At 50.8% G+C, this 14,121-nt stretch overlaps 1 protein-coding gene across 2 annotated transcripts in view; it reads right to left on the reverse strand.

Moving 5' to 3' along the window:
- Positions 1-14,121, reverse strand: part of FARS2 (phenylalanyl-tRNA synthetase 2, mitochondrial) — a 617,893-nt gene that overhangs the window by 16,178 nt on the left and 587,594 nt on the right. The window contains exon 6 of one of the 2 annotated variants that reach the window (XM_064597236.1): positions 13,144-13,265. The exons of the other annotated variant lie outside the window; for it this stretch is intronic. Within the exon in view, the coding sequence (XP_064453306.1) occupies positions 13,223-13,265 (43 nt within the window). The 3' untranslated portion in view covers positions 13,144-13,222. Of the gene's footprint in view, positions 1-13,143; positions 13,266-14,121 lie in introns of those variants that run through there. 2 annotated transcript variants of the gene reach the window in all.

Consider the following 14,121-nt stretch of genomic DNA (forward strand, 5'->3'; position numbering starts at 1 on the left):
TTTCGGCTTAATCCTTCTTTTGGCATCCTCCCAGTTTTGCTTGCAAAAGCTTGTACATCCCTTTGGCAACTTAGAAAGCAGAGTAGAACCAGAAAAATAATTCTGGAGAAGTAGAAATTTATTTTTGGCCTGGAACAGCCTCGTGATGTGAGACTGCACGCTCTCTGTGTCAAGGCAGACCCCCCACCCCACGCCCCGCCCTGCCCCGGGCCATTTAGCATGACCCACACCACTCCTTTGAGGCCACCAAAGAGACGGGACACCTCCTAAGCCAAAAGCTGCAGCCTCGAGTGGGAAATGCCTGCACTCTCCCGCCTAGGAGGCAGCCTGCCTCCTCCTGAGCGAGCGGCATGCCCTTTCTCCGTTGAGGTATCAGAGCCGCTCATCAGCTGCAGCGGGATGCGTGAAGCCGCTGTCCCCCGCTCTGACCCTGCTCCAGAGCGTTCCAGTGAGTAGCAATCCGGGGCCGGTCCATCCCGGTATGTCTCCTCTAGAAGAACTGCTTTCAAACTGCCACCAAATTAAACTTGCATTTCCGCAGGGGAGGGAAGTGGTGGGTAACGGTGGAAAATGGGGAGAATTGGCCACGGGTGGAGGGGGGCTGCACTGCTTTTTCTCAGAGGGGCTGGATGCTCTGGCTTCCCTGGGAACCATAGCACTGTCTCTGGTATATGCCTACCCCGGAGCCCTCACGTCTGAGCTTTCCGAGCAGGTATCAGATTCCACTGTGGCTGCAGTGGGTGTTGATGGAGAATCCAGCTGGGCTGCAAGGACACATCTCTGGTGCAAGCCTGGATCACAAATATGGTGGCTGAGGGGTTGGAGGGGAGGGGGGGGCAACCTGCATCGACCTCCCCCCATGCTAATAACCCATACTCCTTAGTCCTTACCTTCAGTGCCTTTGGCCCTGCCTTCCTTGCCTCCCCGCTCAAAGTGAGGATACTCACAATACCGACTACCATCCTTAGCACGAAGTTGCATAATCTTTAACTTTCCCTGGGCCCTGGCCTGCCAGTCTCCGCTCCAGCCACTGAGAGGACAGGATGAATTCATTTGCAAAGGACAAGCACAAACCTCTGGTGCAAAACAAATGCAATGTACCACAGTAAATGGGAGCAGCTTAGAAAAAAAAAAAAAGGACCAAATCCACTGGGGACCCGTTGCCATAGGAACTGGCGTTACAGCTTGCTTCCGATAATTAATGGAGGGTTTTGCTCTTACAGTATTCTTGAAACTTCGCTGTCCTTGTGCTGCACTGCAGAATGCAGCATCGTCTCCCCATTCATAAATATTTCATTACCACCGGCTGCCGCGTTTCATCACGGCGGATAACGCTCGGCCTAATCCACCCCTCGCCGAACGCCGGCTGTCCTGCCAGGGAAGCGAGATTGGCTTCTCCCTCTTCCTTCCGCCGGCTCCATGTACGTGGTGTGAACTTCTCTAGGTTCCCAGGCCGGGATGGGCGCCTTCACTGTGGCTCCCATTTCAGATCCTGACATCTATTCGCTGCGCCTTGTCTTCCTTTTCCTCCGCGCCGAGGCACCTGTCCGGCTCAGGGCCCCCTGGTACCCACTTTGAAGGAGTCCTGGGAAGACACGGGGCTTTCGACTTCGGTTCTGCAGTCTGCTGGCTGAGCTTCAGCTCCCTTGCGGGGGTCAGAGGGAGGTGAAGGAGCCGCTGGGGCCCGTGGATGTGCTCAGATGGCCGGGCTGGGGGTGGAATGGGGTCTGCAGCTGCTCCCGCTCAGGCAGCAACACTGGGGGAGGATGACCGGAGGCTCGGAAGCCCAGGTGTTAGTGGAGAGTGAGCACTGGCCTGGGGGGTGACCTGGGGACACTGCCCCTGGGCTCTCGGCTTGTTGCCCTTTTGCCTCCCACGAGAATATAAGCACCACCGGTCATTTGCCACCAGCCCCGTCCTGTACAGCCTTCCGGGCTCCAATGAGAGGGTGTTTGCCCTCTGTGATGACTCTGCACCCAGCCCGCTCTGGGTCACCATGGCACCCCCTTCCCACGCCTTCCCCAGGCTGCAGGGAAAGTGGGGGCCGATGCCTGGGAAGATACTTGCCGTGGGCAGTCCTGAACACTTACCGTCCCACAGTCTGCTTCTCTCCGAGTCCCCTTCGCAGGACACGGGGTCTAGGCAGATGTGCATGGTGGACCCAGGGGCCAGAGTCGGGTGAGGTGGGGCCAAGGCAAGGAAGAGCCAGAGGGGATCAATACTAGGGAGATCAAGTCATGCCAAGAAGTCCCAGGAAAGAGCTCAGGGAAGACAGAAGACGAGGCCAAGAGGCTCAGAAATGGTGGGATTTCTGCATGAAAGGGGAACTGGAAGCCGAGAGAGTCAGGCAGGACTGAGCACAGAAGGGTCCAGCCAGCAGGCAGGAACACCTGGATGCTCCACTGTGGAGATCTCCATGGGGGGGCCCATGGGGGTCAGGCCAGCTAGACACGAATGGGGGATAATGTCAGCTACTGTGATTGCATTTCTCTCACTGCTTTTAGCTCCTTCTCCAAAATCCACCCTCATAATAGACGCTGGCTTGATGGGTGCAGCTGAGTCCCAAGAGCACTCTGCCCCACAACCTTCAGCCATGCCAGTGTAGACGGCGGGCCACCCATAGAGACACTCTGCCCTGCCCCTAAATTCCCCAAGCTGCCTCCATGAGTTCAGGACTCTCTTCGACAGAACTTCCAGCCTTCTATTCAGTCTGAAGGGAAAGCTGGTCTGAGACTCGGTGCTCACTCCAGAAGCCCCAGACTCCCTGAACTATCTAATATTCCTATCTATGTCCTTTGACTTATAAGACCAGGGACCTAGGGTGTACCCTCACCTTTCTGGCCCTGGGAACACTTGCTGGAATCCTGGACTGCTCTGATTCTGTCAGGGCCGGTTCAAAGTGGGCTCATACCAGCCTTCAGGAGCTTGGACCTCCCCACACCTGCACCTGCTCCTGGTGGGAGGAGCCTCTGCAGGACCCGCCCACGGTAGCGTTCTTCTGCCAGTTCTCTTTCTAGCCTCATCTGCTACCGGACACAAATTTAACTCCCCTGCCCACACTGCTCACCACCTTCTCTGCTTACCTTTCTTTTTTTTTTAAATTGTGGTAAAATACACATAACGTAAAAAGTACCATCTTAATCATTTTAAAGTGTAGGTTCTGTGACATTAAGTATATTCACATTGTTCTGTGACCATCACCACCATCCGTGTCCAGAACTTTTTCATTTTGCAAAACCGAAACTCTGTCCCCATTCAACACTAGCCCCCTTCCACCCCCCTGCCCCTGGCAACCACCCTTCTACTGTCTGTCTCTAAGAATTGGGCTCCTCTAGGAACCTCATTAAGTGGGATTATATAGGATTTGTCCTTTTGTGGTTGGCTTAGCTGTTACTTCACTGGGCGTAATGTGTCCAAGTTCCCTCCGTGTTGTAACACACGTCAGAATTTCTTTCCTCCCTAAGGCTGAGTGATATCCCACTGTACGTGAACACCACATTTTGCTTTGTCCACGCATCCATCAATGGACACTGGTGTTGCTTGCACCTTTTGGCTGTGGTGCATAATGTTGCTATGCACGTGAGTGTACAAATACCTGTTTGAGTCCCTGCTTTTACTTTTTTGGGATATATACCCAGAAGTGGAAATGCTGGATCGTATGGTAATTCTATGCTTAATTTTTTTTTTGAGGAACCTGCATACTGTTTTTTATAACCACTGCACCATTTTACACTCCCACCAGCTGTGCACAAAAGTTCCCATTTCTCCACATCCTTGCCAACACTTGTTATTTCCTGCTTGGGGTTTTTTGTTTTGTTTTTTAATACTCGCCATCCTAATGGGTGTGAAATGGTCTCACTGTGGTTTAATTCACATTACCCTCCTGATTAGGGATGTTGAGCCTCTTTTCATGCACTTGTTGGCCATTGGAGAAACATCTCTTCAAGTCCTTTGCCCATTTTTCAGTGTTTCAACAGAGTTGAATTCAATTCAATTATTGTTGAATTACAGGAGTTCAGCATGTTCTGGAGCTTTGGTGGGAGGCACCTTTGCTATGAATGAGCCCCCGTGACCTTGAGCCATACACCGTTAAGAGTCCTGTGGAGTCTGGTCTCCACAGTCACATCTCCTTCAGCAGGATCAACCCACCTGCCCCCCTGGGAGCCATCTTCAGTCTCTTTCTTTGCAGGGAGTGGTAAGAAGCACATGAGCATTTTCAGGTTCGGGTTCCCAGCGGTTCCCCTTAGGTAGGATGTGTGACGCATTACTTTTGTGACCTTTCCTTCCTGTGGGTGCCTAGGCCTTGCTGACCCCGGGTCCCAGCAGCTCTTTCCACAGATGACTTCTGGGCACATCCATAGCACTACCCCATCACATTTTTCTAGGGCAGTGCCAAACATTTCATAATTACAGCTTCAGGGAAGCTTCAAGGGCAAGGAGAAAGGAAATGTGTACCAGAAGTCTTCTTTCCGTTCATTATTGCTACCGTGATAGATGTTCAAGTCCTCACCTTCCAGACCCCATTGTGTTCTGCACTGCTGCGTTTGTGGACTATCTATTCTGAGCTGCTGGTCCCAAAGCCTTCCCTGACAGCTTCGCCTTATTCTCCTGGAGGTTTCCACTTTCCATCTGCAGGGAGGCTCCCAGGAGCATCAGAGCAAGAGAAGGGAGAGAAGGCAGGGGAGAAAGAACAAAGACAGAGAAGGGTAGGAAGACTTTCCCTCTGTCTTCTGCTCCTACCCGGGGGAGGAGCCCCAACTCCACACCTGTTGGCTTAGGAGAAATGCACCTGCTTCTCACTCCAGTCCGAATGTGGTGAATTCAGACTTTCACCAATTCAATTTCAGAATTCAAAGATTCTGACTTTCAAGGAAGATGTTTTCCCCTAACATTGAGGAAATCTGACATATTTGTCGGTTAGCTCTGCCCTCTGAGGAGAAGACATGTATCCTTCAGAACAAGCCCAGGGAGCTGGGTAGGGAGTGGGGGACGGGGGAGGGCAGGGAGCAAAATATTGGAAAGAGAAACAATGGTGGGCAGGGGTAGGCTGTGGGGAAGGGGGAGAAAGCTTCAGGAACACCGCAGGTCATCTGAAGAGCAGCTCACAGAGCACCTGGTGTTAAAGAATCCCCATCTCCTCAGCAACTAAGGCTGGCCCCACCAAGTCTTTGAAATGGAGGATTTCTACAGCAGCAACACCCCTCTTCTCTTGGGTTCTGACCCACCCATCTCCACCCTCATTCCTCCATGGAAAATAGACCCTAGATGTGGCCTTTGGGAAGCTCCAAGTTTCTCCAGGTTGTGGAGAAAAGGGGGTGCTGTGTGGGTGGGCAGGACTTCCAGCCCACTATCCTAGGAGCGTCCCTCAGCGTTTGTCTGTTCAATATGTATTTGTTGAAGGAAGTCCCACTGCTTAAATATGAGGGGGGTAAACTCCTGGCCTGGAGAACCTCTGAGGACCCCTCCACCTCGGACATCTCGTGGTCCCACATGGCCCCAGGCAGACAGTGATAAATGCCCCCCTCCATCCCCGTTAGTCACAAGGAGCTGGCCAAGTATAAGGTCATTGCAAGGAAGATGGGGTTGGCCCGCACCCCCGGTCCAGACAGCGCAAGTCTTTGTCACACCAGGAATGGTCGGTTGTCCTTGGGAGAAGTTGGAATTGGTTGGCACCCCAAGGTGCCCAGGGATGCTGGAATTTGATAAAGGGAGACTTTCTGGGGCCTGGTGTCATTCTAAGGAAGTGAATGGGGGGCAGCTTTTCATCTCCCATGAGAGATTTTCTAGACAAATGAAACTGATTTTTGGTCAAATGGAGACCCTAAGTAGAACTATTTCACAAAACATAACCAATAGCTAGCGACTTAATCATTTCCCTTTTGTGCTCAAAGCCCACATGTGTGTAGGTGGAGAGGCTGACTAGAAATCACAGAAACCCAAGAGTCTGGTGGTAGCCTCTGAATTAGGGAGTCTCTGTTCCAGCTGCACATCGTGATGACCTGATGGGTTTGTTGAGCTCTGATGTTCAAGCCCCACCCTCGCCAAGTCTGATTTAAATGGCCTGGGTGGGGATGGGGGTGGGCATAGGGATTTTTTAAATGCTGACCAGGTGATCATGATGGGCAGCCAGGATTGAGGGCCACTGATCAAAACAACATCTGCACGACTTCCACCAATCTCTTTCCTTGGTATTTACCCAAAGGAGCTGAAAACATGTCCCAGCAAAACCCTGTGCGTGGATGTTTATAGCAGCTTTATTCGTATATGCCAAAACTTGGAAGCAACCAGGATGGCCTTCAGTAGGAGAATGGATAAATAAATGGTGGTCTATCCAGACAATGGACTATTACCCTGCATTAAAAAGAAATGAGCCATCAAGCCATGAAAGACACACAGAGGAATCTTAAATGCATATCACTAAACGAAAGAAGCAATCCGCCCAGGCTACCTACTTCATGTCTCTAACTCTGTGACATTCTAGAAAAAAGCAAAACCACTGTCCATTATCTGTGGAGACGGTAAAAAGAACTGGGGTTGTCAGGGGTTGGAGGACCAAGGGATGAATAGGCACAGCAGAGAGGAGTTTTAGGGCAGTGAAATGACACTGTGTGATCCCATAATAATGGAGACATGTCCTTATACATTTGCCCAAACCCGCAACACCAGCAGTGAAGCCTCATGTCAACTCTGGACTTCGAGTGATGGTGACGTGTCCATGCAGGTTCCTCAATCGTAACAATGGCCCACTCTGGGGGGATGTTGGTGAGGGGGGAGGCTGTGCATGTGGGGGGGGCAGGTAGGGGGCCTACGGGAAATCTCTGCACTCCTTTTCGCTCAACTTTGCTGTAAACCTAAAACTTCTCTAAAAAAAAGTTAAGTCTCTTTAAAAAGTTGCATAAATTAACACGGGCAAGAGTCTTCTCACGTGATTCACTATATTGAACTTCCCATTCGTAAAACATAAGAGTGATGCATTTTTAAAGATTCAGGTCAGGTTTGTGTTGACAGAAGTGAAATGTCTGTCACTGGTTCATGTGGCAGTAACAGTGTCTTTTGAGGGAAGCGCTGAGGTACACTTTCCCCCAGAGAATCCTCAAGACCAGGCTCATGGCCAGCCCTCAGCAGGGACTTCTGAGAAGAACAGAGCTTCAAAGACTATGAGAGGGGCGCCTGGGTGGCTCAGTCGGTTCAGCGTCCAACTCTTGATGTTGGCTCAGGTCATGATTTCAGGGTCATGAGATCGAGCCCTGCATCTGGCTCCGCGCTCAGCATGGAATCGGCTGGAGATTCTTTCCCTCTGTCCCTCCCCCCACTCGCTCGCTCTCCCTTGCTCAGATAACTAAATAAATCTTTAAAAGAAAAAAACACTGGGGCGCCTGGGTGGCTCAGTCGGTTAAACATCTGCCTTCGGCTCAGGTCATGATCTCAGGGTCCTGGGATCGAGCCCTGCATCGGGCTCCCTGCTCAGCGGGGAGCCTGCTTCTCCCTCTCTCTCTGCCTGCCATTCCCCGGGCTTGTGCTCGCTCTCTCTGTGTCAAATAAATAAATAGAATCTTAAAAAAAAAAAAATTAGCTACCCCCACGTCAGTGTTATCTAGAATTCTGCACCCAGATATTCACCCTCTCCTCCCAGGTTTTACATGGCTGATGTTTCTGGGAGTGTCCATGTACAAAATGTGAGTAGTTAGGCACCCATCACAGCTTTGTTATACCTCTTCCTGCAAGCAGGATTTGACAGGAGAGAGTAGGCAAGGGGAAGGGTGAGGACCCCAGGGTTGAGACGGGGGCCCTTCGTCCTCTTCCGCTCCTGCGTGCCTGTTTCTAGGGGCAGCTCTGTAGCAGGGGCTTGCAGGAGGGATGGCCAGCGGTCTCCAGCCAGTGTGAACAAGGCTTGGGAGGTCCTCCCTATTCCAACCAGACCTGACCCAGTGCCCACCTCCAGAAGAGAGGCTGGGCATGTGGACACCGAGGCGCCGTGGCCACTCGTGGCAGCCCAGTGGCAGGGTCCGAGAAGGGAGTGGGTGCCCGGAGGCTGAGGATGATGCGCCCATATGAATTCCCTGCATGGCATGCTTCAGTCTAGGGCTCCACATACAGGGCACAGGGGACAAGCTCTGAGATGCTTCCCAGTCCAGCTGTCACCCAGGTCCTTTGAGACGCCAGCAGGGCACTGGGATGTGGGCCACACAGTGTGTGGAAGTGACATTCACTCTTGAAGGAAACCTGGACTGTTTCCCACTGGGATGTGGTGGGAAAGAGCTTCAGGTCTGGAGTCAAGAGACCTTCCATTTACAACCCTGTGGTTTTATTTCCCTAGACCTCAATTTCCCCGTCTCGAAGCCAGTGCCGATGTCTGCCGTGCCTTCCATCCTAGAGGGTTGTACGGATCAGGTGGGGTGAAACCCTTTGAAATCTATTGACCTTTCTAAATATAAGGGATCATTATCTGCCTGATCTGCCACTGGCTCTCTGGGGGAACACGGGGTCAGCATTTAACCAAATGCAACTTGCAGAGAAATCAAGACGCAGAGCAACTGGTGATACAGGCCGTCTGTGCCCATCACCCCCGCCACAGAGGCAATCACTCTTTGGGGTTGCATGATGCCTGTCTCAGTGGCTTCCAAAACAACTAATCCTTTGATGTTAAATTTAAAAAAATTAATTTCTCGGGGCGCCTGGGTGGCTCAGTTGGTTAAGCAACTGCCTTCGGCTCAGGTCATGATCCTGGAGTCCCGGGATCGAGTCCCGCATCGGGCTCCCTGCTCGGCAGGGAGTCTGCTTCTCCCTCTGACCCTCCTCCCTCTCATGCTCTCTGTCTCTCATTCTCTCTCTCTCAAATAAATAAATAAAATCTTTTAAAAAATATTAATTAATTAATTAATTAATTAATTTCTCATTAGAGTTCCCTGAGAAAGGGAACTTTGTTTTTTGGTGGGTGTTTCTTTTTGCAAAGGATTTTTATTAATAATGATTTTTAAACCCCTGGTTCTGGAGTCAACCCCTTGTTCCAGAATCCCGTGGCGGTGCAGGCCCTAAGGAGTTGCCTGAGGCTGCTGCCCTCGGAAGGGAGCCACGCTGGCCTCAACAGCCCCCCGCCTGCCCAGGACACTGACTGCATCTGCAGGAGGAAAGAGGGCCCCGGAAGGGCGTGGCGCTCACGGTCCCCGACGACCAGCCATTCCCACAGACAGCCCCCTTTGCTTCTGCCCTACAAACACCTCTTGGCGTCCCCAGGAGGCATGCGACAACAATGCCCTTATAAATAGGCTCCTCCAACTTGGGGAGGTGGCAATTTCAAGAAATCCGGTAGAAGAAACAGCCAGTGTTGCAATCTCGACAAGGTTCTTGGGCTTTTTCTTTTTCTCTTTCCTTTTTTTTTTTTCCCCCTTTCCCTGTTTTAACTGTTAAAATTCATCTCCGACATTGCACACAGGAATGAAATCAACAGTCTCTTATCAGATCCCAAATCTGTCAGCGATGTCTACCAGCTGCCTGGAGCCAAAAGCCTCTTAGCACATGTGTGACTTGAGCTGAAAAAGGGGCTGGGACAACAACACAGGCAGTTTGGTTCTGACACCCTCGTTCCCAAACATTTGCTCATTTAGAGCACGGCAAGCAGCGCTGCCTCCATCCTTGTCTATCTCAGTTCCGTGCGCTTCCAGACGTGGTTCAAGCATCCCCCGGGCACGCATTAGTGTCCTCTCTCGGCAGGCAGGATCTGACAAAGCACCCAAGTTCTGAAAGTATTCGGCCCAGGGTGTGTGAGAGCTGAACCCTGCCCCAGGGATGACTGCCTTCTGCCTCTCCCCGGCTCAGCCCGACCTGATCAGGCACCCAGGCCTCCTGGGCAGTACCCTCAGCTCTTCCCATGCTGTGGAGACGTGGGCTTGCATGACAGGGTGAGGGGGAGAGCAGTGGGCCGAGTGCTTTCAGAACTTGGGTGCTTTGTCTGGCCAGTCCTTGGGCAGCCCTTTGGCTGGGCAGCTCTGGGATCACTGGAGTGACACCCCTTCTCCCATGACTTCTGCTGGAGAGAAACACAAGACTTAATGGGATGTCAGTTTCCTGAGAACAAGGGTGGGGTTAATCCATCTATGTATTTCTGGGCCTGGCATATAAGTGCCAGTATTAATAAGAACCACTCAAGGAGCATCTACCAAATGCCAGGTACTTTATATAGATCTTCTTGTGGATATTAATCTATTTCTTAAGCACATGAGTGAAAAAAGCTAGAAAATTAAGGAAACTTCCTGAGGTAGCAAAAGTTGGCAAAGCCACTTTTCCCTTGACTTCTTTATTATAGTGACTGATGAATGGATACATCAAATGGATGAATGAATGAATGCTGGAGTGAGTGAATGCATCGATCTCTGTTATCCCATCTAGTAATCAGTCTCTGTGTCTGTCTGTCTGAAGACAGAGAACATGACCAGAAGGAGGAACTTGGGTCTGCATGGCAAAGGTAGGGGACCCCAGGAGCTCAGGCCGGTGAAGACCTGGGTTTCTAGGTTGGGGGGGGGGGGGGGTTGAGCTCAGACTCATGGACAGTAGAAGCAGGAGCATCTCCTTCCTCTCCTCTTCAGCTTTCATGCCTGAACCCCAGTGCTATGGGGGTGCATGGCCGGAGTAGAGATGTTTTAGACTCTGCAACATCCAGGAGGAGACAAAGCAAGGATCTCTCTTTGCTGGTTGGAAAAGAGGCTATTTGCACTTGGTTATTCATACCACCAAGCAGAAGAGAGGGCACTTCTGGTTCTGACCCCATCATGCCCTTCGGTAGTATGTCTGCCCCAACAAGAGTACCCTTCATGGTTGTCTTGATCTGATTTAACCTGCATAAGATGAGGCAGAGGAAGGGGGGGAGGAGCAGAGCCCAGGTGAACACCTCTCCAGTGGGCCCATCTGGCTCCAAATCATCTTCCTCCACCCAGGTAGAGGGCATCACTCGGCAGCAGTTGAAAGGTTAGAACCTTTGGAAATCTGAGCAGGAGAGTTTCCAAAGGCAGCCTCCCTGCCCATTCCTCGGGGTGTCCGCAGCCACCTGATCACTCCTCAAACAGCCCTTCCCCTCCCCTTCCTGTGTCTCAGCCTTGCTCTCTGCTCACCCGTCACCCTCCTTGTCTTCACCCTTAGCAAGCAGAGCCCTGACACTGACTCTGAGAGAGACAGCAACCTGGTGTGTTTGTTCCTGCCATTGCTGCCGGCATCCCATGTCACAGAGGGACACACAGACAGACCGCCAGAAGGACGGACCCAAGAGGAAGGCTTGGTGAGCAGGGCAGGAGAGCTTATTCAGCCATATTCTTGAGCTCTTACCACACATCCAGCCCTGCGTTAAGCTCTGAGAGGGTTTGAGAAGAGACAGGGGGATGAGCCAGATGTAGTCTCCTGCTGAACAGATGGACAATGAGTCTTTATCCCATGTTTCAAGGGGACCCAGGATTTGCTTTAATCGGGTGTGATTAGACACATAGGCATGAAGATGACCGTCGTGAAGAAACAAGTCTGTGATACAGGAGGAACTGCACCCCACACAGGGCCACACGGGAAGAACCAGGGTTGCTCAGAAAGCAGAACTAGGGGGAGAAAAACGTGGGCCAGAATCTTTACTGTGGTCTCCTTGGGTTGGAACAGGCAAAGCGAGGTGGGCAGGCTTAGGATTGGCTATTTTAAATCATTCAGTGGGCTCTGGGACATAAGGGCTGTCCCTGCTTGCCTGGTACCTGGCTCGGGGGTGATTAGGTGGACAGTGGCCAGCAGTGTGAAAGCCCATAGAGGATGTGGTTGGGATGCTCCTGGATTTGTTTGTCTGTATCTGAAAGATGAACTCTGAAGCAGATATTGCTATCTCCAGGAATTAGCTAACGCTGGGAGGGGCAGTCCCTGCAGGGTCGGCAAGTCCTAAAGATGTCAAAGCATCAGAATATAGAAAATGAAAGTCAGTTAATACACCCAAGCTCCTGAGGACCCACTGGGGCAGAGGTCAGCCTTGAATGCTGGATATCCAAGAAAACATAGTAATGCTAACATGTAAAAAATACAAACTATATCCAGGATAATTCCCTTTCTAGATAGAAAACCAGAAAAAGTATGCTTCTGTGGTCATCCATGGAAACATCCCATCATCACCATCACCTTTTATTACTTCTGTTACCATTTAAGGGAGGACATTAAGTGCAGGTACTATGGCAGGTACTGTGCAACCCTGGACGGTTGGTCCCACCTCTACCCACCCCTCCAACCATATCTTGGCCATCTTCCCTGGCTCCAATTCCTCCAACACACCAGGCTCCTCCCTGGCCTCTAGGCCTTTGCATATGCCCATCCCTCTGCCTGGTGTGCCCTTGGCCTGCCCACCACTCCACCTTGTGCGTGTGTGTGTGTGTGTGTGTGAGTTGGTTCACACAATAATTGCAGTGGAGAAGTCCCAAGATCTGCAGTTGACAAGCTGGAGGCAGGAGAACCAGTGGTGTGATTTTTTTTGCTTGGAGGGCAGGAGAACACCCAGGCCCCAGCTCAATCAGTCAATCAGGCAGGGGAAGTTCCCTCTTATTCAGTCTTTTTGTTCTGTTCAGGTCTTTACTGGATTGGATGAAGCCCACCCACATGAGCAAGGACAATCTATTTACTCAGTCTACCATATCACGTTAATCCCATCCAGAAACACCCTCAGAGACACACCCAGAATGATGTTTGACCCAAAATCTGGGTACCCCGTGGTCCAGTCAAGTTGGAACACAAAATTAACCACACTATGTAAACATCCTACAGACCCCTAGAGCTTAAAATGTCCAGAACTGACCTCAATACCACCCCCCTCAACCCAGCATGCTGCCCAAGCCAGCCCCATGTCATACCTCTCACTCTTTCTCCACTTGGCTCGGCCACCAAGCCCCACAGCCCCGCCCCCTAAAGCATCTCTTCAGTCCGTTCCCACCTTTCATGGTCATGGTGCCAGCCTTCTTTGGACTCACTTGCCTGAGTTCTGGCCACTGCCTGTGTGGTCTCAGGTCTCCAGTGTTGCCTCCAATCTTGTCCTCACACTGCCATCCTTTCTGTCTTTATGAAGTAGCATGCCCTCAGCTGAGATCTGTTTGCAGCATCCTTTCAGGATGAAATTCCACTCCTGGGCCATATGCGCCAATGGCCTGGGAGGCCTCCTCCACTGGATCTGTTCTATGCAGTGGCTTGCACTCCTTGGCAGTAAGCACTTTACCAGAAGTCAAAGCCTCCAGCCTCCCACAGCCAAGCACCTCCACAGGGCTCTGTAGGAGAAGGAAGGCTGGTCTCAGTCCCATTCATGAGTCTCCTAATCAGGAACCTCATGGAGCATGGGTGGCATTATCCCCTGAAGGGCTGTTCATTCATTCATTCATCTGTTCATTTAACAAACATATTCTGAAACAACATTTCATGACTAGAACTGTGCTAGACACTGGGGTATGAAGAGCAATAACACCTGACCTGCAATTAGGAAGTCAAGATGTGCTGTATGGAATTCAACTGACTATGCGAGGCAGCAAGAGGAAACACAGAGGGGCATGGTCAGTCCCTATGGTTTTCTAGATCCAGGAGGTGCTAATAAAAGGAGGGAGGGTAGGAGGAAGGAAGAAGGAAAAGAGAGCAGAGAAAGAAGAGAAAAAAAAAAGGAATCCTTAATATACCCAAAGGAGTTGAAAACTTATGTCCATACACAAATCTGCACACGAATGTTTATAGCAGCTTTCTTCTTAAGTGTCAAAACTTGGAAGCAGCCAAGATGTCCTTTAGTAACTCAGTGGATAAATGAACTCTGGTCCATGCAGATAATGGAATATTATTCAGTGCTAAAAAGAAATGAGCTATCAAGCCACAAAAAGACATGAAGGAAACGTAAACGCATATCATTAAGTGAAACAAGTCAATCTGAAAAGGCTACATACTTTATGATTCCAACTCTATGACATCCTGGAAAAGGAAGATTATGAACACAGAAAAAGATAGGGATGAACAGGTGGAGGACAGAGGAATTTTAGGGTGCTGGAAATACTCTGATACTTTAATGATGGCAATTTGTGGAAACCCACAGAATGTACAACTCCAAGAGTGAACCCTAACCTAAGGTAAACTATGGACTTTGGG

Source organism: Mirounga angustirostris, unplaced genomic scaffold (genome assembly GCF_029215605.1).
Source record: "Mirounga angustirostris isolate CCGP_5_RB_7025 unplaced genomic scaffold, mMirAng1.0.hap1 SCAF_8, whole genome shotgun sequence".
NCBI classification, from domain to species: domain Eukaryota; kingdom Metazoa; phylum Chordata; class Mammalia; order Carnivora; family Phocidae; genus Mirounga; species Mirounga angustirostris.